This window comes from Prinia subflava, chromosome 2, assembly GCF_021018805.1.
Source record: "Prinia subflava isolate CZ2003 ecotype Zambia chromosome 2, Cam_Psub_1.2, whole genome shotgun sequence".
NCBI lineage: Eukaryota > Metazoa > Chordata > Aves > Passeriformes > Cisticolidae > Prinia > Prinia subflava.
Window position 1 is genome coordinate 97833356 of NC_086248.1, and position 24410 is coordinate 97857765.

Sequence of the window (24410 nt, forward strand, 5' to 3'; positions counted from 1 at the left end):
GCTTCAGCAGGTCAGTGCCGGCTCGGGCCCCGGCCGGGCCCCGCTGCCTCAGGCGGAGGCGGTGCGGTAGCGCTGTGGGCAGCGCGCCCCCCCGCCATGGGGCCAGGCCTCTGGCTGTCCCTGAGCAGGGTGAGGGTGGCAGCCCTGCAGTCAGGGTGTGCTGTCACTTGCAGCTCTGCAGCCCTCTGTCACCTCTGCACTGGCATGACCCGGGAGCAGGGCTCCAGCGGGGCTGCTGGAGGCAGTGTTGCATGAAGAGCCAGCCCTGTGGTTCCCAGCGGCTTCCTCCCAGCGTGGCCCGCCCCTCTGCCGCAGGAATGAGGTGTGGCCGTGGGCTCCTTCTTGGGAATGCTGCCAGGCTGGGCTCCTGCTGGTGTTGAGGAGCTGGCCCTGTCAGAGGCATCTGTGTGTTCCCCGGCATGGAACAGCCCTGTGTGTAGAGGCAGGTGCCTCGTGTCCTGGCCTTTCAGAGGGATGGGGCAGAGCACTGTGAGGTGGTACCTCCCCTCCCTGTGCTCAGGGTGCAGGTCCTGGGGACTCTGTCTTGCTGCAGCCTGCTTGGTGTGACCTTACCATAAATGTGATTCAGGGGCTTGAGTCTACACAAAGGGGTCTTAACACAAATGAGGGGAGTCTGATGTGCTCTGTAGCTCCCCTGGCTTGGCCTCAGCCAACAGTCCTGGGCTCCTGTAAGCAGGAGCAAAGCCTCTTCCTCTGTGGTTGGTCATCCCTGGCCCTGGATGCTTGGAGTACCTGCCTGAGCACTGCCAGAAGTTTGGCAGCCCTGGCTTTAGTCAGAACTGCTGGTCCCCTCCAGCCTGTTGGGCAACTCTGGCAGCTACTGTGAGTACAGGAAATTTGAAAGAACAGGCCACATAGATACTGAAGTAGGAGAGATTTGCTAATGGTTAATATTTGCTGACTTCAAAAGGCACTCCTGGTTTCATTGAATTAATCTGCCTATGATGTAACTTTTTCTCTCTTATTCAGCACATGCTTCTCACTGCTGTCAAAGAGCAGTTAGCATCTAGGAGTCTCCTTTAGGAGCTAGAGTAAGAAAGTCTATTATTGAGATTGAGAGCAACTGCAGTTGTATTGTTTGAATCACAAAGCTTCCAGGAAAAGTGAAAGCCCCAGCCTGCAACCTCCAAAGATCATTAGTGAAGTTTTTCTTTATTTCTGTGGGAATAGAAGAGTGTCCTGGGCAATTAGCAATATTATAATGAAGCAGATTGCTCAGTGAGTACAGAAGAGCTCTGATAACTCTGCTCCTTTGTAATCGCAGATGAACTTTTTTAACCTTTGCTTGCCAAGTTCAGCTGAGGAAAAGCTGCCTGATACATTCCCCAAGTATCATTTCTGTGGATACTCTGCAAAGCTCATTAAAATAAGAGTTAGGGACTTTAATATTAAGGTCATACTTCTTCTGCCTACAGAATTCAGTTATAGGATGTGCCTTTGTGATAGGCTGGTGTAAGTAACACAGTGCAAACTCATCCCCAAGGTTCCGTATGTGTGTGAAGTGTTTAGGAAATGAAGCTGTGAAATTATAAATATCTCCTATGCATAATTGCTTCAAACTACATCCCACTGATAGACTAGTCCTGGAGGAAGTTAATTAGAAAGTCTTTTGGCAATCTGCTCAGTTTAAATCTGGTTCTACATCCTGTTAGGTCAAAGTGTCTGGCTGCTATTACTAATTGTCTTCTAAAAATGCTGGCATGTCTGAGGAGCTGCATGCCATGAATACCTGCGCCTTAACTGCAGGTATTTTTACATATTATCTGATCAGATTTCACAGTTAGAGATGTAATTGGGCTTACCTGCCTGGAAATGTAGTGAGTGGGCTGAACTAATGTTGGGAAATAGGAGAAATGATCTTTCTTGATTGGTTTGATCAAAGAACAGAACAAATACCCCCCTGCAAAAAGGCCTTAAGCTCACAACTTGGTTAGCAATTCTGTGGTCTGGCTTTCTGAGCTTCTTAAACTGAAGGGGGAAGAGGTGCTTGAAACAGCAGAGTATCCAAGAACTACGGGACATTCCTAAGATCTTTGATCTTAGATATAAGGAGCAAAAGTGCTGCCTCAACAAGTTGAAAAACAAACCTTTTAGGGTGAGTGGGTAGTGTAGTCTGTACATTCCACATATCTTCTTTAGGATATCTAGCAAGAGAAACTGAAAGAGGTGTGATCAGTGTAGAATAAATCCCAGATATGATCTTGTTTTTCTGGTATAGTCTGAAACTGGGCACACTACCCATTGGTTCTTCCGATGCAGCAACATATGCGGTGGAAACCAGGCTCTTGTACTAGCTGCACAGAGCAGTTTTTGTCAGGAAAGCTCTTCATGGATGTGAGCTGCTGATTTCCACTGCTAAAAAGCATTAGCACTGCCTCTGCAGTGAATATGGGCTGAGTGTTCGCTGCATCCCATAGACGAGCATCAGGGAGATGTCGTTGCCTAGGGCTTAGCTGAATTTCCTGGGGCAAGTAACTTGGAATTTAGGAGAACTTGAGTTTGAGAAGAAAATTCCAGAGTACAGCAAATGGGTGCCTTTGCAGAGAGCACAACCTGCATCATCAGCAGGGATGGGTGACAGACTGCAGGGATGTGCTGCCCTGACATTCCCAGCGAGGCTGCAGGAGCTAAGTACCTTAGTGAAGAAAAGTCTGTAATGTGGCAGTGATAAAGATGTGCTTGCACGTGTTTTGGTGTCGCAAAGTTAATGAAATGGAAAGCAAAGAGTAGAACAAAAAAGTGGTATAAACAGCTTTTGAAAGGTAGTCAAATTGTCTTTTTGAGTCAGGAGATTAAATGGCTCAAGAGAGAATTCAGGCAGTGTTTAGCCAGGGTAAATGCTCACACTTGCTACTTCCCACAGCTTCCATTGGATGATAGATATTCAATTCAGAAATACATAAGAACCAATTTTTCAGGAAGTGCCTGTCTCAAAAATAGAGTAGTGTCTAGTAAATTGTAGGTGTGACACTTGAACTTGCAAGAAGGTGTGACTAGAAGGTTTGAAAAACTCTGTGTGGTGGTATACATTTCCATCATGAAACAATCCAAGACTATGTAGGAAGATATTCAATATCAATTTCATTTTCTTTTAAAGGGCATTGTGTACTTTTTCCCTTTCCTTTATCACTGATGTGGGAAACACATATAATGCTTTCCAAAAAAGGAGAGTATATGCATATGTCTCCAGACACGACTAAATTAAGTGTTGTAAGGAATACTAAACTAGGTGATAACACTTTTCCTAGCAAGCTCTGCCCTGCAGGCATAAGGTAAGGCAACTGCTCTTTCATCAGAAAGTGCTTTGTAGGCTCTCACTGCATTTGAACAAAATCTTGGCTCTTGGGAGCACTCTTAAAAAGCTCTAATTTCAACATTTTCTATTTCTTCTATTTGCAAAGAGGATTAGTGACATGGGCGTGCCTGTCATGAATAATCCCAAGGCAGTTGTGTGCTGTGGGAACAGTGAAATCCTTGGTGAATGTTCCATGGGCTCTGCTCAGGTTGTGCCATTCACCCGAAGTGGGGGAGAGGCTGGAAAGGTGCTGCAGCTGATAGATCATCTAGGTGTTTGCTACACAAGGCTGCACCAAGGTCATGGTAATTCTTCACATACCCATCTCAAGACAACAGGTTGCTTAAATCCCACTGTGTCTGCTGCTCTGTGCTTGTGAAGAGAAAGCATACACACACACACCTGTAAAAATGCCCTCCTCACAGTGACACGGGGCTTCGAGGTGTCACGCAGCTGGGGGCCACGGGAGGCACTGGCTGCTGTTGTGGTGAAGAACAAGAGGAAGCTGGTCAGGTAGTAATGAGTGCTTCCATGTGACTTTAATTAAAGTGTAGCATTGATTATTTATTGTTAATGGTGTATTTGTAATCTAAAAAGATCTCATGATAATGGACATCTCATGACATTATTAACGGAGGTGGTGAAAAAAGCGGAACTAGTTTAAATTGCTTCTGTTTACTGTGGTCTCACCAAGTGAGTAAACACACCTTTATAGGATATTTCATTATCTGAGCTGCATATAGCATTGACACCATTACCTGTAAAATCATGATTACTGGCTTGATGCCACTAGTGATTGTCTTTGTTATAACTAGGGAATCAAGTGGCATCTGTAGGCTGCACTTCAGGCACAAATTCTCATGGTACTCAGTCCAGAATAAACACAAGTGTGTTATTGATTGCATCATTACCAGGATAAGCAAATGCAAGGGTGTCAAACTTGTTATCATCAGGGGGAATATAAGTTTTGAGCCTAACCACAAAGACCACGGTTGTATTAATTGTCCAACCTGGAACCACAAAGCTTTATGTAGTGTTAAAATTCAATCAAAATCTTAGCAAGTATCTCGCTAATTGCATAGTCTTGCTGATTTTTATCAGCATTAAACTGAATAAACAGAAGTCCATCACTGGTATAAACCTAGAAGGAGTAGTAAGAAGAGGCACATACCTCTTTCCAGCAGCAGCAGCAGCAAATATTTTCAGATTCTTAATTGGTGTAAATCAATGAAGATCACTTTGGGTTGGACATGTTCCCTGTTTAAAAGAAACTTCAAGGAGCAGAATTGCCAAAGACTGCAGAAATGAAAGGTAAAATTTGACTGCAGTACAGCAGGATTAACTTTAGGTAAGGACTCTAGTTATCTTAAGCAAACTGGTAAAATACCAAAATTTAAAGTGAAACATTAGCAGCTTAATTAAGTGCAAGGTACTGATTTTTACAAATGCTTTAGTTTTCATTTTATTCTATGTTTTGTCTTTCAACCAGAGGCAAGTTAGCACTGGCCCTTCAAACTGTAGGAGAAATTTAATCAGCACCACTATTATGCAAATAATTTGTCAAGATAAAATGACAAATAATACCCTACAAAGCTTATGCAATTGGTAGTCCCTGGAGTGATCTGCATAACTGCTCACTCCTTGGTAAAGGACACCAAGCTTTTGCAGTTTTTGATTGAATGGACTTTTAACAGTCCAAAATTAAACCTTCAGAAGGCGTGTAAGCACATGTGATGGGAGTGTTTGAACTGATACATGGGCTGGATTTGTTTGTGCAGGACAATTCTTCCCGCATGGCAGGTTTATTTTGGGAGGGTGTTCATTGTGTCTCGAGCACATGTGGGGGTAGGATAAGACTGAGGACTCGCATTTCCCTGAGTTTGTGCATGCCAGGTGCTCCTCTGAGGGCTCTAAAGGTAGCAACTATGTTCTGCTCTAAAAATGCCAGAGCAAGTAGACATATTGATATGTGGGAAGGTAGAGCCATAACCAAAAATACTAGATGATCTTGGGTAACACCTGAGCAAGGTAAGTATTGAGAAAGAGGAGGAATTTGCAGGTAAAAGGAGAGTAAAAATCTCTAGATATAATCAGTGATTTCTCCTGTGGTCTGTTGTTGGATCAACTGAGAGAGTCTTGTGGAAAACTTCTTTCCTGGCCACCATGCCTCAGAAGCAGATTTGGCTCTGAAGTATTGCATCTGTTTTCTAATCATTTAAGAAGGAAGCTGGATTTTTCTTGTAAGAATCCAGAGTAAATGAACATCAAGATCAAGTCCATCATTTCTGGGTAAAAAGCTGTAATATCAATCCCAGCAAATTATTTTGAAGAAACATTTTGAAGCAATAGAATTAGTTGGATGGTTTAGTCACTTAAAATGAGCTTGGCCTTTTGTAGGAATGGCCCATTTGGCTTGGCCCATTGTAGGAATGGGTTTGTGGATTTGTCTTTTTTCCTGTGCTACTTCTGATTCAGTATATGATCTAAGCATTTCTTTTAGTGTCTCCGATTCTTCTGTGTGTAAAACTCCATGTAGCCATGATACAGGGTGTTGTGCCAATGCTTCTTAATGTTCACAGATTATTCTAGCTCTTTATAACATAGAAACATGAAGTTCCTACACAGAAAAGTATGTGGCCCAGAACTAGTGATGTGCAAAAATTAATTAATGTATTGGTTAATGTTTGTAAAGCATAGAGCAAATCAAATCAATCTTTAACTTTAGGCAAAGTAGACTTAAAGGAATTTGCTATTTTCTACAGGCTCTTCTCAAATCATTAACATCCACACTGAAGATATAAAATTTCTGATTTGAGTTGCAACTTTAATAATTGACTTTGCAAGCCAAATTGGAAAGATACAGGATACATAAGGCCAAATTCATAATTCTCTTGGGGATGCATACCCTACAAAGACCCAACTGAAAGCAGCAATTGGTGGTTTGAAGAAGAGGGTTTCTCTGTGTGGAGTTTTAGGGGTTTTTTTCAGGAAGCAGTTCAGTTGACCAAAACCAAAGTTACTCTAGGTAGTGCTCTGATGGTTTGTCTATGATGATCCCATTCTGACACCTATGTACAGGTATAGCTTTGAAATCTCTGCTGTAGTTGGCTTATATGTGTCAGCTACATCAGGGGTATAACAGTATGAATAAAGGCACAGAAGCCTTTTTGTTCTTGGTAATTCTGTAATTCTTTTTGGCAAAGAATTTTTCCTTGCAATGTTTTCTTTGGTAAAAATGTCAATGTTCTTGTATGCACTCTTTCATCTATAAGGTATAACTTTTGGCCTGTACCTGATAGGTAAATTGGGTTCCAGTAAGGTGGCTTTAAGTGTACTGTTCATATCCTGTTAATTTCAAATCCACACTAAGAGGATACAAAAGGATTATGCTGCAAATGGGATGTCTCCTTTGGTTTGCCCATTTATAAACAGTTCCTGGGTAATTATGAGTACTTGTACAAACTTTCCAGAATGACACATTTGACAGTATACCTTTGAGGCATCCTATTATATGAATGAGTCAGAGCAGAAATCTTTCTTGCTTTTTTTCTGGTATACACTCTGAAGGATTGGTCTGTGATGCGTAGGATCCCATATCTGACTTTACAGTTCCTCTGCCATGTCTGTTTCCCAGATAGGTTTTGCCATTGTGGGATTGCATAATTTACTTTGAAAGAAGAATGTGTTGTTCCCAAGTTCTCCTTGCATCTCCAGTCAAGCTTCGTGGCACCTTTCCCTCTGTTCCAGTGGATGTTGAGGTGACACTCCAGCAGCCAGATGGCCATCTTGGTTCATGGAGACTCGATCTCCCCATCAGGACTGGACTTGGGCCATGCTGGCAATCCACAAACCTCACACACATTCCTTGCTGTGGAGGGCTGGAGGTGCTGCCTTGCACCTCAACAGCATGGAGCCCCTGTTTGGAGGAGAGGGGAATAGGTGTGGCAGAAAAACTTATGGCCAACTAGAGACACATAGAAGGGAGGTGTCCAAGCATTCTACCAAGAAGAGATCCCTGTGCCCTTTGGATTCCAACTGCACTCATTTAACTGAAGCATTTTGTGGTGTGGGCTGGGACAGAAGGGGAAGCTGTAACTGGCAAAGGTGTGCTTTATTAGAAGAAATTGTCTAGGGCTAGAGAAATCACAGTTAGCTCTGAATTTCTCTTCTCTGATTGTATGTGTATTAGAAAAGTTATGGAGTCTGGACAAAACAGGTATGGATTCTTCATTCTTGGGTTACCTATCTGCAGAGCAGTGACCTCAGGCATAGAGTTCACAAAATAAAATCTGTATAAAAATCAAGAAGCTCATTTAGGCTCTGCTGCTGTTTTAGGCCTGAAAAGCTTGTTGTCATTAAGCTGCTTGCTCTAACAAATAGAAAAATAGTAAACTATTTTGGACTGTAGTCTTCTTTTCTTTAGACTACAAAGAGGATCTAGGGTGACAAGGAAGCCAAAGTTAGCCACTGTTTGTTTGGCAGAGACCATCTCTCTTCCTCAGATGAGAGAGGACAGCAGGAGTCTCTCTGTTTTCTACCTCCCCAGGAGGAAACAAGGCACTCTGTCTCTGCTGCTATTTCTGCTTCTTCCTATGTCTCTGGAGCTCTCCACCTTGGTTTTGGTCCTGACTTGTTGGGAATCTAGTCCTGGTACTTTTGTTAAAGGGTACCAGAGAAGAGGTACCACTCAGGGTGAAATATGCCAGTTGCTGCAGCTACTGTAGGTGGTGACTGAATTGCAAAAGTGCCCATCCATGGTTGCCACCTGCAGGACTCTTAGGCTGGAGGAAGCCGGCTGGCTTGATCCTGGAATGCAGGAACAGCTGCAAGGAGAACCCACTCATCCACACCAAGGAGCCATTGACTATCCCATTAGGCAGATGATGCTCTTTCCTGCAACCAAGTCTCCTCTGCAGTGAGATCAGAAATAGGAGGTGCAGGGGAGCATTACATAGCCAAAGATGGAGGTCTGCTGCCTTCACTCTTAAGGAAGTCAAGAAGGGTAGTGAGTCCAGTCTCTCATTCAGTGGACCAAGTCTATCTGGGGCCTAGGGTGATACTCTGCCTGATGGACATACCTGTGGATTCTTCATCCTGATGATTATGTTCTTGGGTTCCTACAGGGCTCGGATATTAAGGTTGGAGTTGGTCAGGTAAGTCCTTTAAGCTGATCGTAGAAGCCTAGGTGAGGAACGCATAGTTGAGTCAGAAAAGCTGACTGGGGGCTGTAACTTGTTTGATTATGGGAAAAAGCACTGGGAAAAGAAAGACTTTAACTGGGGTTAAAAGCACAGATATGAGGGAGGGCTTAAATTTTTTTCCCAGCTACTGAAGACTAAAAATGATAAGAGAAAACAATGGACTAATCAGAGTACAGGCAATGGAGAAGTGCTGAATAGATAACATGGTACAGGTTCACTTTGCACCAAATGGAAGAAGCTGGTTATACTTGAAATGAGGAAACTAAAGTTACCAGCTGAGGAAAAAAAGTGCAGAGAATCTATCAAAATCCTGTGTGTGTTAAGAATACTTCTTCTTTCAAAAAATGTTTGATTTACTTCATTGGAGAGAAACCAGCTGACAATAAAATAATGGAATTCCAGTTAGTGCAGTCATGAAACATTTACTGAAGAGACTTCAGTGTCATAAGAGCAGGAGGGAAAACTGCAGAATCAGATATCTGAATAAGATATTAAATGTAAGTATCTGGTTGCTCTGGTACTTAGGTGTCTAAATTCTTGCTGTTTAAACATGCTGATCAAAGACCTGCTTCTGCAGTCAATCTTTTTTTAAACAGTGTATGCTTTTTGTATGTTCACAGCAGACCCGAATACATGTGCTTGCACCAGGTGTTTAGCCTATCTGGGCAGGTTTTAGCTGCTGTTACAATGTCTTAAGAATGTCTAGCAGTAATCAAAAGGGAAAGGAAATTTTTGTTGATAAAATGTGAACAATGAGATGCACCAGCAAAAAAACCAAGCCACAGCACCTTACTGGACACAAGTTTGAAAAAGTCAAATAGAAGACATTGCTCTGTTTAACATGATCCTTGGAAAGCACAGCCCAGGAAAAGGAGATTAAATGAGGGAAAGACATTCAAGCAATGTCAGAAAGACTGTATGAAGGGGGCAGTAAACTAGCCTTGAGTGATTAAACTGCAGAGAAGAAGTAGACACCTGAATAGGGGACAAATATAAGGAAGGGAATATGTCATCACCTTCCCATACAAACAGCCTGTATCAGAGGGGCAATCACTCTTCTGTTAGCAGCATGGTCAGAAGTTGAGGCAGCAGGGATCCACTGTGGAGTATGATTCTGAAGTCTGGCATTGCTTCTGCAATCAGACATGGGCTGAAGAGTCTGAAACACATGGGACAAGTCCTGAATCAATTTGGATTTTCAGTGGAGATACACAAGATTTTGGCATAGTTGTTGTAGTCAGATCAATTCAAGAAATTATTTCAGGGGAGTCACTATCAAAACATATTTATTATTATTTTATTTACATAGTTCAAAGGAACTTTTGAAGTTACAGTTCTGTATGAATCAAAGTGGATTCTGAGTAAAAGCTCAACTGAAGGCAGCAAGAGTCATGGTCTTCAGATAATTATTATGGAAGAGATAGATGAATCTTAATATTTTCTTTTTTCATTCCTCCAGCTTTTAGTCTATCCCAGCCTTTCCTTTCTTGCACCTGGATTTTCTGTGGTGGTAAATGAGAAACTCAAAATACCCAGAATACCTGATCATAATCATAGACGAGATGTCTGACTGTGTGAACACTGTAACCCCTACATGGCGTAGTCTGTGGACATATTTATACAGAAAGTCTTCTGTTGAGCTTGGGTGCATTCAGCTCAGTGTAGCACTGCCTCCAAGAGTGCTGTTTGCCTCTTATGGAACTGCTTGACCCAGGCTGAATACCATGCTACCTAAGAGAAGGCTTAAAACACAGAATATGCCATCAAAAAAGTGTTCTCTGACATCTCAGTGGGAAAAAAGCTCTAGACCTCTTTAACTTCATAAGTCACTTGCTACCTCTTCATCAGAGCATTGTCATCTTTTCAGAGAATGCCGTCTGCCTGTGCTTTTCCAAGTATGGGGTTTGTCCTGTTAAAGTAGGTGTCATCTGGAGTGAGTTCTCCTTTTCCTTGAGGAAAGGGAGTTCCAATGCATTGCCATAACTTGGCAACCAGATTGTCCTTCTAACTCTGACTTCTGTACCACGAAGGTACAGAAGTATTTAAAATACTGTGGGAGATGTGGGATAAACAGATGAACAGTTTAATAGCTCCAATGTGTGCAGTGATCTTCATACATACTTAACATGGAAAGGGTAAAAAAAGAGAAATGTTAAATTTGGTCTTGAACTTTTCATTGGGAGTCAGTGAAGAGGGTTATAAAATCTCACCAAGCAAGAGTGACAAGAGCTTGCCTTCTCCAGGCAAGAAAATGAATACTTTCAGTTGTATGATGGTATTCAAATGATTCAATAGCACAGATAGTCTGAGTCTTCTGAGTCTTCTTAGTGGATGAGAGAAAGGCTGTGGATGGGTAAAAAAACTGCCAGGGTGGCTGGGCCCAGAGAATGGTGGTGAAAGGAGTTAAATCCAGCTGCTGCCCAGTCACAAGTGGTTTTCTCAGGGCTCAGCACTAGAGCCAGTCATGTTTAATATCTTTATCAATGATCTGGAAGAGGGGTTGAGTGCACCCTCAGCCAGTTTGCAGGTGATGCCAAGCTGGGTGGGAATGTTGATCTTCTGGAGGGTGGGAAGTCTCTGCAAAGGGATCTGGACAGGTTGGATTGCTGGGCTGAGGCTGGCTGTATAGATTTAATAAGGTGAAGTGCCAGTCTTACATTTGGATCACAACAGCCCCAGGCATCACTACAGGCTGGGGGCAGAGTGGCTGGAAAACTGTCTGGTGAAAAAGGACCTGGGTATGCTGGTTGATAGTGGCTGAATGTGAGCTGGCAGCATGCCCAAGTCGTCAAGAAGGGCAATGGCATCCTGGTCTGCATCAGAAAATGTGGCCAGCAGGATCAGGGCAGTGATTGTCCCTCTGCACTTTGCACTGGTGAGGACACACCTCAAAATCTCTGTTCAGTTCTAGCCTCTCACCACAGGAAACACACTGAGGGGCTGGAGAGACTCCAGAGAAGGGCAGTGGAGCTGGGGAAGGGTCTGGGGCACAAATCTGATGAGGAGCAGCTGAGGGAGCTGGGGGGGCTCAGCCTGGAGAAGAGGAAGCTCAGGGGAAACCTTACTGTTCTCTACAATTACCTGAAAAAGAGGCTGTAGCCAGGGGTCAGTCTCTTTTCCTGACACAGGACAGGAGGAAATGGCCTCAAGCTGCACCAGGAAGGTTTAGATTGGATGAATTTCTTTCATGGAAAGGGTTGTCAAGCCCTGAAACAGGTTGCCCAGGGAGGTGGTTGAGTCACCACTCCTGGAGGTATTTAAAACCTCCAGGTGTGGATGTGGCACTCAGAGCCATGGTTTAGTGGTGGACTTGGCAGTGCTGGGTTAACAGGTGAACTTGATGATCTTAGAAGTCTTTTCCAACCTAAACAATTCTATGATTTGTAGTTGTAATTAGCCAGTCATAATTGTTTGGAAACTTTTTTAGTTGTGGGGAGCACTTGTAGAAGTTTGCATTATCAATACATCAGGAACAATTTGTTGAAATTATTTGTGAAGATTTTTTTTTAAATAAGAAGCTTACAGGAAAACTGTCATCTTCTTACCAGAACATAAATTAAAGGGGAAACAAGATTATATCATTTGATTATCCTAGTTTGTCTAGATAGTCAAATTTTGTATCCTTTTTTAGTTTTTACAATGGAGTAAATAGAATAAACAACTATTGTTGCGTTGTCTTTTTTTGTTGAAGTTCAGTATTAGTAATGCTGTGTGGAAGAATGTCAATGAGTAAATTACAAATTGTTTTCACTTTTTTCCAGTGTAGGAGTTCCACATTTTAAATCAAATTTACCTTATGCTGTATCTATTTTCCCTGTGTTTTCCATTTCATGTATAAAAAGTAGAAGAGGCTCATCAGCCTGCTGAGGTGTGTTCTGGGTGTCCTCATGTAGCATGTCTCAATTGCATAAATGAATTTTGTAATCTTTTGCTCTGTTGTTTGCACAATGTGGATTAAGTTAATTATTTATAGCTTGTCAGGGCAGCTTTTGAAGTGTCCTGAGGAGTGCAGGAGAAGTTGAATTGCACAGGAAATCATCCTGCTCTGCCTTGCCAGTCTGGGCAGGGCCAGAAGACTTTTTAATTTATAGCTGAAATAATTTAGCGATTTTTTCTTTTCTTTAAAGAATCTATTGTATTTGTCCCATCAAATAAGTTTTCTTTGCTAACTTTTTATTCTGAAATTTAATTATTTTTGTTAATTTTCTCTTTAAAAGTGCCTCTGGTCTTCCTTAGCCATTTTTCTATTTAGCCCCTGGTTGTTTTGGTGGTTATGTTACCTAAATGTCTCTCTCATGGCCCTGGTGCTCCCAGGCTGGACAGTTGAGCCCATGTCAGGCTGGGAATAGCAGCCACTAGACTGAGGTGGGGGTCACAGAAGCTCCATGGGGTGCTGGTCCTTACTCATATTATCCTTTATACCAGCAGTGGGATGTCTGAGCTTTTTGCAGGTCCTCTCTTCTTCTGATGTCTGCTTGTGAGAACGTTCATTTAAGCTGGTCTGCACCACGTCTTAGCCTGGAGCAGTGATGGTAATCCCTATCCCAGTGCTGGTGTCCCACTAAAGGCTGTGGAGTGACCAGAGCAGGGTGGGCAAGAGAAATACCCTGCTGGTGCCCCGTTAGCCATCCCTGCCTGCCCTCACTGGGAGCAGCACCCAGGCACTGCCTGCCAGGCCCTTGACCTCCCCTGCAGTCCTGCTGCTGACCTCTCCGGCTGACCAGCCCTGGGATCCTCTCCCTCTCCTCGCCCAATAGGGGCCTGCTTTTTGTTAAGTCACTGCTGAGTCAGGCTTTTCACAAATAAGCAGACCCTGACCATGAAAGCTCTAAAATTGTTTTTCCCTTTCATTTATCCTGAACATCATGTCACCTTTCTGCATCCAAACCTCCCCTGATGTCAGTGTAGGGAAGGGATCAAGGACAATTATGTTTTTTTCTTACAAGGAATGCTGACATAAAACTGGTCAGGGTAGGAGATCTGAGAAATTCAAAGCATGGGAAAATACAAAAACAACGAGGTCATCAACAGTGCCCCAAAATTGGTGGGTACTTAATTTTATCTATGTGCATTTTTAATGAGTTGTTTTATTGTAAATTGGTTTTTATTGAACCATTCCATTTATATTGTAGAAGACTGAAGCATTACTTGAGAGTCTGTACTCACTAGAACTCTTTAACCAAATAAGATATAACAGAGATATTGGAGTTGTGATAAGAGAATGTGCTTTGAACTCTCTAGACTCTCCTGCCTTTGGAAATTCACTGGATTATGCATTGTGGAATAAGCTACTTTGTAGTTGTTTCTTCTTCCAGAAAACAAAACAAAACACTCTTCCAGGAAAATCAGTAGTACTTTTGTTATTCTTCAATCTTATGTTGTTTTTGTGCCTCTCAGGTCAGTGTGGAAAAACACTCTAATATGTTTACTTTTGCTTAATTGATCTTTCTTTGGCTTTGCTTCATTTTTTCTGGGGCATCAGTCCTGAGAACTGTAAACAAAGTGAAAATATCTACATGTGATGTTTCTGTCAATAGGGTACAGGTTCTGGGTCCAGATTCTTGTCTCAGTGAAAACAGTGGGTGGCTTCTCACTAGGTGGAATTATGCAGAAAGCATTTGATGTTTATTTAACTTCTCTCTCACTGAGTGTAGTGAGAAAAGAGCTCAGCACTGAGTGCTCTCGAGCATTTCACCCTTAGTGTCATCACTGTTTGTCCTGCTGTTTGGGCAGGCTGTCCAGCTTGTGTACTGCAGTAATTTATTTTCTAAGGTGAAACTAGCTTTTTTATCCACATAGAATTGGGAAGTGTAATGTGTGTAACAGGCTGTTTTTCTAAGAATCTTTCATTTTGGAAGGATGCTTTGTACACTTTGAAGAATTTAAAAGGTAGATATAAAATAACAATGTCTGTTTTCATCTAAGTATTTGTTCTATTAACAGATAAGTCAAGACTATTCAGTGCATGACTCCAGTAGATGAATCAAAGTGAGGGTCTGAAGGCCAGCTTGGTTAAGGTCTTCATTTTGTAAAGAAAGAGGCAAGTGTAAGAAACAGCACCAGCCTTTGAAGAATAAAATACAGGTTCTGGAGCAGTGTCTAGTGAAAACCTGTGTACCATCACATTTAGCTGTTTCTAAAGTAATAGTCACCACATCTCTAAGTGGCTGCCAATCCTTGATCTGATGGGTCTTCTGCTAGTTTGTGGTTCTTCCCCTCTTCTGCAGCTGTCCTGTCTAAAGGGGAAGTGGCAGAGCAGGGAATAACAGACTGGGGCCTTGTTCCTCATCTTTGCTCACCATCACTGTAAATGTGGCTGAGAGAAATAACCTTCTGAATTAAGGAGATTAAATCAGAGCAAGTAAATACCAGGAACAAATATTTGCTGGCCAATGCAACAGATCAATTCTCTAAACTAAAGCTCTGACTTTCTGCTGTGCACAGCTGTGAGATGGGATGATGTGATGATGGAAAAAAGAGGGTATTTGAGATGACCATGGAAGCTCCTCAGGATGTGGGTACTTGGTATCAATAGCTTGGTGTCGATGATGCTGGAGTTCTGTCAGTTTTATTGTGGTATTTCAACTCTCAGTGCTGGCTACTGTTTGCATCTTTATGCTTAACATTCTGTAAGACATAGAATATGCAGGAGGCTAAATGTTACAGGCTCCACACTTGTCCCTTCTAAAAGCTATTACCTGCTGCAGTAATTACCACCATAAAAACAGTAAGAAAAGAACTAGGTTTTTCGGTTTTTCCTCTGGGTATCTTAGCCCTTTTTTTTTTTTTTTTTTTTTTTTTTCCGCTGAAGCTTTTGTTGTAGATCACAAGCTTTATGACACAGAAATTAAATTATCTCCCTTGTATCTCAAGTATTCTATTGTGGTGATAAACCAAATGATATTTTAGGACCACTGTGCAGCTTCTCTGGAACAGAAATGCTTTTATGTATGTAATTCAATTAGGATTGGAACCATTATGGTCTTCAAGGGGAGATGGATTTGAAGTTCTCAATTCCACTCCACTGTGTTTTTGTTTATATGGAGTACCTTATACTTTGTTCAAGGGAATAAAACTTTTTTTGTTGTTGTTTGTGTTGTCTTTAACAAAGTGAGTAGTGTTGGCTCCTTTAACCACTTAACTTGAGTTGCTATTCTAGAGCTGATTTATCTCCTGGAAGGGTCACTGAAAAACCATTGCAAAGAAATCACAGGCTTACTCAGCAGAAGCCAGACAGGTGTGATTGGACGTTCCCACTATCAATAGAGATAACAGAGCAGGAAACAACTAGCAGCCTGTTCTCAATTTCTGCAGTCCCAACCTTGTTAACCCTTAGGACACAACTTCCCTCATCCTTCTGGGAAATTTGAGAATTTCTGTATACACACATCTTTATCTTACTCTTTCACAATTTTTCTCAAGTATTTTTCTAAGACATTTGTTTAAAGCCCATCTTGTCACCTCTAATTTAACAAGGTTGTTAATTATGTTTACATCAACATACATCATCAGCATTCTCCCAAAAGTACAGGTATATCTGTACTCTAGTGAGGTGTCTTCATTAGTCATGCTGGGTCTTTTATTACAACAGCCTGTAATTACTTTGTCAGTAAATATCAAAACCTCACAGTGCCTTCTTGAATGATGCAAAGTAGCCTCCTGTCAACCCAAGAAAACTATCAGCCCTACCTTTTGTTCTCATATATAATAATATTGCATATAAATGACAGTAGGGGAAGCCTTTTTTATTAGAAAAGGAAGCCACTCCCATTCAGAAGGTAGATGAAACCTTTGTGATAGCTGTAATCAGGTGGTATAAAGGGCAATCATGGTAAAGGATCAGAAATATTTAAGATCTGTAAGTTCATCATGCAATGTTTGAAGACGCACAATGGAAGTAATATATTAATCTCTCATTTAACTGGTTTCCAATGGAATGCTTGAAAAGTGGAAGTAACTTGTTCTTCGTGAGTTAGAAAGCTTCAGGAATGATGCTATAGGACTTCTGTTCAGTGTCCTTAAGTGTTCATGCTTGGGTCTATCACTGAAAGCAACGAGCCTGACTATGAGGTACTTCTGTTTGAAAGTAATCCAGGCAATTAAAAATATATCTTCTGAGTAGTCAGGGATTCAAAGACACATTTTAGATGTACATCATTACAGGCTTTCTACATACAGTCAGATTGCTTTCCTGTCCATTCTTAATAAACTAAATTTGACACTATGAAGGCTCTTTTACTTCAAATTGAGAGTGTAGGATGTCAGGAACATGGCTTGAGAAAATCTGTCGTGTGGACACTAGGTAGAATTGGATGAGAAACACAGGACTTGAAGTAATTTAAGTTTCAACTTCTGCAATATGTGCTTAAGATATTATCCACTTTATAGGCTGTTCAATTTTCAGTTTTTAAGCAGTTCATCTTTTTTTCATGCACTGCTTCTCTTGGAAGGGCATTCCTCAATGTTACTGCTATAATGTGTATGGCTTTCCTAATTTTCACCTTAAATGATGCATGCTGGGTTTATAGCAACTGCTCTTGAGCCAGAACTGTCTTTTTCTTTTCTGCCTGATGTTTATGGTCTGTTACTGTTGCTTAGTGGAAAATTATTTAGAATTAATTTGTTTTGAAGAGAAATCAAGAGGGTCTGGGGGATATGAGCTGACCATGATGGCTGCAGTTTGAGACAACTGGCCTGTTTCAGTGATGATGATGGCATCTGCTCTCCTGCACTAAGGTAATAGCAAAACTCTTCTGAAAGTCTCTGTGGGACTGACTTGCCACGCTTGTCCAGTCTAGATGGGCCATCTCAGTGGTGGGAACTAGAAGGAAATCACAGTACAAGGTACTAAGATGTGCAGGTCACTGTTAAGGCAGTGTTTGTGGAGAGAGGAGCCCTGTCTTAGGCAGACTTAAATAGCTGGGGGATGCCTACAAGCTTTTGGCATACAAATCCCTCCTAGACAGAGTGGTCAAATGTTTGGTTGATTCAGGAAAACCTTTTTGGTTCTTTGTTAGCAGAAGCAGCTGTGGAGGAGTTCTTGTCCTTCAAATGAACTGCCCATCAAAATACTGCATTCTGAAATGAGAAAAGGATGACCCATGAGGTACACAGGGCAGCCAGAGGATTTGTACAGGTGCCCTGGCAGGCTCAGGACAGTATATGAAATAGAAATTTACTTCATATAGCTGGTATCAGAGTTTTGTCAAGGAGCCACATGCTAGATTGCATCCAGTGTACAGGCAAGAGAGAACTAGGTATTACCATCTCCCAAACAAAATTAATTCATACCTTCACAGGGGCAGAACAAAACAAGCAAGGATGACTTCTCTGTAGAGACTCTCTCCTGTGAAGAAAAGCAGTGGAAAGTTAGCTATGCATGGGTATGGTATGGGAACTAGTTTTTACTAAGTTAATCTGGCCCAGAAGCTCCTACTTGCCTGTGCAGGGATCTTGGAATGTCATGGGATATTTAGATGCCAGAGGCAGTGCTTTAGCAGCTGTTCAGAAGAATGAAGAGCCCTGTGTGGTTCTTGCAGCAGCTTCCCTCCTGCTTTCCCCTTGGAACACCACTGGAGACAATGCATCCACCTGTGACAGGGGCAACAGCCAGTCTCTGCAAGTCTGAGATATAATATTTAAATACAAAAGATGCTCCTAAAATGTCAACAGATGAAGAGAAAGAAAGATGAAGAAGGAGGTATGATTTTATTGAGCTAGATTATCAGGAGAGGTACAGGAAATTTCTCTCACATGGTACCTGGAAGGAGGTAAAAGACAACTGATAGGTGTCAAGTTTGGTGCTGCTGAAGACAAGGAACACATATAAACAAGCCTGCTTGAAAAGAAGTTGCTTTCCAGGTCAGATATCTGAAACATCCTTTGTTTGGCTCACTGGAAGAAGGCAATGGAAGAAATGCTGAATGAATTGAAACAAGTCATGCTTTGCTAATTGTTGTGGAGAATAGTGACAGCCAGGACTCCTCATCAGAAGGCTGAATTGGCTAACCTCGTTCATTTCTTGCTCTCATAGGAAGACAGGTGGTAGGACAAAGAAAAGACCTATTATTAAACTCCACCCATCTTCAAAGGCAGTGAAGAGATCATAATTTATGCAATAAATCTGGACAATTAGACAATATTTGTACAATTAGAAGCTGAACACTGAATTATAAGTGATTCATGAATAATGAGGTATCCACTCACAAACCTCAATGAGGAAATCAAATTTATATTTGCTTTGTGACGATGATCTTTCTCAAATCTCTATCTGTAACCAGAAGGGAATTTAGACACCTCATAGGAAAGTGCATGAACATAATTAATTTTTCTAATTTCTGAAAAATGCCTTTGAAAAAATGTGCAGTACCTTGCTTTCATAATCATATGGCAATTTTGTGTAGAGATTTTTTTTGAGTTTTGGTGTTTGGTTGGGGTTTTTTGGAGTGTTTTGTTATTGCAGAGTATTAAGCTTACTGTCTGTATTAGGATCCCCAATGGTTTTGTTTCTTTGAGCTCTTTTTGGAGATTTTGGCAATAACATATGAACGTCCCTACCCAGTAAGATAAAAGGCCCACTTCTTTCAGGAACCTGTCTTCACCAGTGGCTGACAGGTGGTGCCAAAGAGAAGAACAAACATCCTCAGGCAACACACTCTGTCTCTACACTCAATCTGTAATCATTACTCTATGATGGTTTGGGGTTTTTTAAACTCATACAGAGAACACTTAGAACAAAAACCACAACGACCAATAGCTGAGGCTCTAAAAAGAGATTTTTAAGAAATAAGAGATGGTGTGTATAGCTCTAATTAACCTTGTATGCCCTCATGGCTGACCCTGATAACACCAGGTAGAGACTTCTTGAGATCCCTGAAGAGTGTCCAGTGTGTGCTCCCACAAAAAACACACGAGCCAACAGAAGAGGAGTCACCAGAACTAAAGCAAACAGGTTATTTCCAATTCAGAGTAAAGATTCTGTCCACAATGGTTTAGCCACAGTGGCTCCAGAGGGACAGTGGGCACACAGAGTGAGTGTGCAGACACTGGAAGTTTGATACAGGGGGTCCTGCATTAAAGCACTGACTTGAGACTCTGTTTTCTTTTGTATTTGCTTTAAAAATTGCTCCTTATAAATCCCTTCATAGAATTTTCTTCAGAGCCACCTGTACTTTCTTGTTTCCTGGAAAAGGAACATGAGAACAGAGCAATAAATCTTCTTACTTCTGTTTGTTTTAAATCTTCTCCTTTATTACCCCTGGCATTGTTTCCTTGTTGTACTTTCATCCATTTACCTAATTCTGGCAGTAAACCCCTGTCAGGAATGGTGTTTCCATAATTTCCATAAATTTCACTGTATTTATTCAGCTACACATGTGATCATCTGCAGAACAGATTTTATTATTGTTACTATTATTGCAGCAGCCAGATCTACAGGATTAATCAGTCAGAATGAGGAAAGTCAGCTGCTTTTTAAAAATACATATATTCTTGGCTAATATCAACTGCTTTCTGAGCTCTTTAGTAAGTGAATGAGACTGCAAGGAATTTAGAACTTCCAGAACATTTCCATCTCAGAGTTATGAATGGGCAAAGGGATGATTTCTAAAATGGGAAACCTGCTAGACTTTATCTGACTGGTAAGTCAGAATACTTTGTCCCATAATTAATTTTTGTTTGACTGAGGAAAGGTTTCCATTTTAGCTCACTTAAAGGAGTTCTGGGTTGAGGGTTTTGTGAGTTTGCTTTTTTTAGCTTTCACTTTCTTTTCTCTGATTTCCGGTAATCCTCTGTTCTGTTTCAGAGCAGGTAGGATTTCAAAAAATGGACAAGAGATTTCAATAGCACATGCTTTCATGCTTCAGAGTTATTTAGAGCTCTGGGAAAATTCCTGTTCTGTATGTCTTACTTCTCAGCCTTTGAAATGGGTATAGTAATAGACTATCCCATCAGAGTGGTGAGAGAATGAGTGAATTTGGTGTTGTGTGACCAGTGACTCTGTTGAGATGAGGTCTGAAGTTTTAAAATATCATCTAATCTACATATAGAGATCATGATCATGGTTGTATTTATCTTTATTTTTGTCTTATGTATGTAGTAGGTTGATGGATCATAAATCAGTAGGTTGATGGATCAAATTCCTGTGATGGAATAGCATAAGGTGCTGTTTACTGATTTAGCACAAAGCAATAGTTTACCTATAATGTTATCACCAAGGCTAGGCAAAAATTTGAGTATGGGCTTCCTTTAAAAAGTGATGACAAGACTGCAAATGTTCTTTAAACCCAAGAGCTGCATCATGCATTATGGAAAATACAGATTAGGAAGCTAAACAAGTTTGATTTTGGTGTTAATGCTGTAATGGCTAGTTGCTTTAAGATTGCTGTAATAACACGTCACTTGTGGTTATATGCAGTAATTGTTATTTGAAATATTACAAAACTATTAATGAGTAGTAACCTTGTGTACACTAATTTTGAGATTGAAGCTTGCTACGTGAGGGTAGTGCTTGTGTAAACTTTGCACATAAATATAAAGCAACAGCTTAAGAATACTTGGAGAAAAGTGTTTTTTCTAGTACTCTGATATTGCACAGTGGGAGGTGCCAGACAATAGGTGTCAGCACTGGTTCAGCTATGCACAGCTTCACTGAAAACGTAGATTAAGGCAGCTGGTCTTAAGCACAAGTTTGCTGTGAACTCTACTTTCAGCAAACCGAAATGCCAGTAAAGAAGGCTGAAACAGTTTTTGACACTTGTTATAAAATAGCTGTTCTAGGGTATAGACTGGGAAACAGAATGAATGAGACAGAAGATAAAAGCTGGTAAAAAGAATGTATGTATTGTATTCACTGTGAAATGTTTCCATAATAGTGAAGGAAAGAATATTTCTGAAAACTGTAATTTAATTAGGTTTTGTTATCTCATGAATTATTCAGAGAGGTACCAGAGAAGAAGAGTTTGATATAGTGCTTTCCCAGGGATTTTAAAGAAATAATAAAAAAAAAAAAACCTAATCAAAACTAATTGAAACTGAAGAAGGAAAGCAAAATCACAAGAATCAGAATGGAGCAGACAGGATAAGGTACAGTGCTAGGAAACTTCCATGAGACTTTGGAACTGTGCTGTTTTGTGGTGGAATTTTAAATTGGAACTAGCAGCTTAGGTATCTTGTTCATTAAACCAATGCATGTTATATGCAGGGGCCTGTGGATGATTCTGCCAACACCTTTGGAAGAAAAAAAACAGGAAGACTTCACGCAAAATGTGTGGTTGTGTAATGGAGAAGCCAGAAGAAACCACCACCAGGGAAATGGAAGACAAAAGATCCTTGATTTTCCTCTGTGTTTCAGTGGCAACATGCACCTAGGAACCAATATGTGAGGATTAAGCCAAAACAGGTAAGACTAAATGCTTTAGGAGCCCAGTGTAAACATGGTCTTAGCCCAGCAGCTCTTTTGAGGTGCTGGACCAGAGTGCCAATTCTCTAGAATTTTTATGTGGACAAACACATACCAGCCTAAATTATGTCCTCCCAGGCAGAGGGTACTGTAGCTTTAAAACTGTGAGGAAAAATAGTGAAATAGTCTTGCAGTCAGTCTACAGCAGATGTGCACATATCAAGCACATCTTTTAGAATAAGCAGGTGCTGTCATTAGAGACGTCTGTGTGGTGAATGCCAGGTGGATGGCTGTGCACAGAACAAGGAAAACAGCTTTTTCTTGTCAATATTTGTTTGGTGAGGGATAGCTTGGGAGAACCACCCACCCCGAAGTTTGCATTGCATTGCAAAACCCTGTGAATCCCTTGCTAGCAGCCGTGTCAGTGGCACACGGCAGTGACCCGAACCTGGCAGGATAATCTAAAGGGAATGCAGCTGAATTGTGATCCTCTGTATAAAAGGGGCGGGTCACTCTGCTCGTTCCAGCTCCTTTTCTGTCATTAGGGCTGCAGAAGCACCAACCAAACGCAGCTGGCACGCCTCTTCATTGCCTCTTATATAAAATGGGGTTTCACAGGGCACTGATGTAGAAATAAAGTCAAACACTGTTGGGGCAGGCTCGTATTACTTGTGTGGCTGGTGCTTACTTTGCTGTGGGGAGTAGGGCTGCCCTCACAAGGGTGGTCTGTGGCCCTGTTTGAGAGAAGTTTGGAAGGTGTGCAGGATGGCTCCAAATGAGGCAGGGGATGAACTTGTTTTCTTTGTGAATGGTAAAAAGGTAAGGAAGATTCCAGCTTTCTGTCCAGCTTGCTCCTGGCTTATGGCTTGATTACTTTTCTAGTCATCTTTTTCCTCCTCTGAAGTTTTCTGAAAAGTCCACGAATTCCATGGCTTTTAAATACTAAATTGTGAAGACTACATATTGCTTTGCTAAATGGCTTTTTCTCTTCTTTGACTTTACCTTGTGAATTGTTCAAAGAGTAACACAATTACATAATATTCCTTTTACATTTTAGATTTGTTGGCAATAATTTACTACAATTCTGAAGTAACTACTTTTAAATAAGTGTGCACCGCTTAATACAGGCATTTCTACTAGAAATAATTTCAGTACTTACAACAGATCTGGAAAATGTAACTCAAATGGAAGCATCCATATATAATTCATATGCTCAATAAGTAATTCTAACATTTGTTTTTTGAAAGGGATTTACAAAAATGTTTATTCCATCTCCATTTAAGAAGCTAGAAAGCTCTTTAGAATGAAAGCCCATTAACTCATACTGATTCTTGGCAATAACTTTAGAAGTGACTATGTCTCACAGTAGGCTGGGGTGCTCATTGCACATGATGGACACATTTGAACAGTTTGTCCCAGAGCCCTCTTTCCTCAGTTTGGACTTTGCCTGGCTATCAGTGCAGCCTTGCACCTTCAAAGGCTTGTAAATAGTCAAAGCTGACTCTTTGACCAGCTACCAAGTTAATTCTGTTTCTGAGCTCAGCTCAGTGCTGCCTTTTCCACCTTCCCCTTGCCTAGACACTTGGGCAAGGGAACTTGTGCCAAAGTAGCTTCCTGCTGGAGAGGGAAGAGGGTTGCATATCCCCTTGTGTGGAACCAACGTTTTGCAAACCTTCCCTGTGCACTGCTTAGGGGTAAAATCGTGTGGTATACTAAGTTTGGGCTAAATTATGAAATTTTTAATCCCTTGAAAGATCACACAATACTCTCAGTTGGTTAAAAAGCTCTATGCTCTGCCTTACAGACTGACACAGGATTACTATCCATTTTGCTGTTGTTGGTCTTTCATGGTAGTTTAATCAAGTGTGAATGTGGATGAGAGTGGCTACAATTAGGGGTTTTAGTTATGAATTTGTATCCCGAATTAGAACTTTCCAAGATGGTAGTGGATTTGATATGAATGTTTTGTTTTCTTGATATATTAACAGTTTACTGAAGAATGAAGTTTATCTAGTATGCAGTAAATGTTAGTCATAGAGCTGTTGAATGTAATACTGATGTGGAGCCCAGGCTTGGTTCTGAGGTATTATAGAGAAAGATGACAACTAAAGCTTTGCTCACACAGATTAGTAGTGGTTCATATGTGTTAATTGACAGATCAGCCATTCATTGTTTCTAGAAAGAGATGAAAACTTAAAGCTCCAAGTTAATTGTAACTAGCTAATTGAGTCTGGTAATTGAAATTGTGGCACAGGATGATCTGTGAATTTTATCTGATTAATTTTCTGCTGTGGTGGGCGCAAGTGGCACACCATTAACTTGTCTTCTTCTCTGTGAAGTTTTAATGAGATGCCTCCTTTGTGACCCTCAATTTGTAGAGGGTGAACTTGGAGTTCTTTAGATCTTTCATTAAGTGGTTGCCACAAATGTGTTGGGCAATCCAGACCCGGATACAAGCCAAGTGTCCCGTCTTGTTTGATTTTTTTTCTGGTAT

General features: G+C 41.1%; 1 protein-coding gene across 4 annotated transcripts in view; it reads left to right on the forward strand.

Annotated features, from left to right (window-relative positions):
- XDH (xanthine dehydrogenase) overlaps positions 1-24410 on the forward strand; it is a 109661-nt gene that overhangs the window by 37510 nt on the left and 47741 nt on the right. For 3 of the 4 annotated variants that reach the window (XM_063391151.1, XM_063391152.1, XM_063391153.1), the window contains one exon: positions 21719-21916. Coding sequence is in view for 1 of the 4 variants with exons in the window: in XM_063391150.1 (XP_063247220.1) it covers positions 22682-22735 (54 nt within the window). In the remaining 3 variants the exon portion in view is untranslated. Of the gene's footprint in view, positions 1-21718; positions 21917-22536; positions 22736-24410 lie in introns of those variants that run through there. The other variant, XM_063391150.1, reaches the window with a different exon arrangement.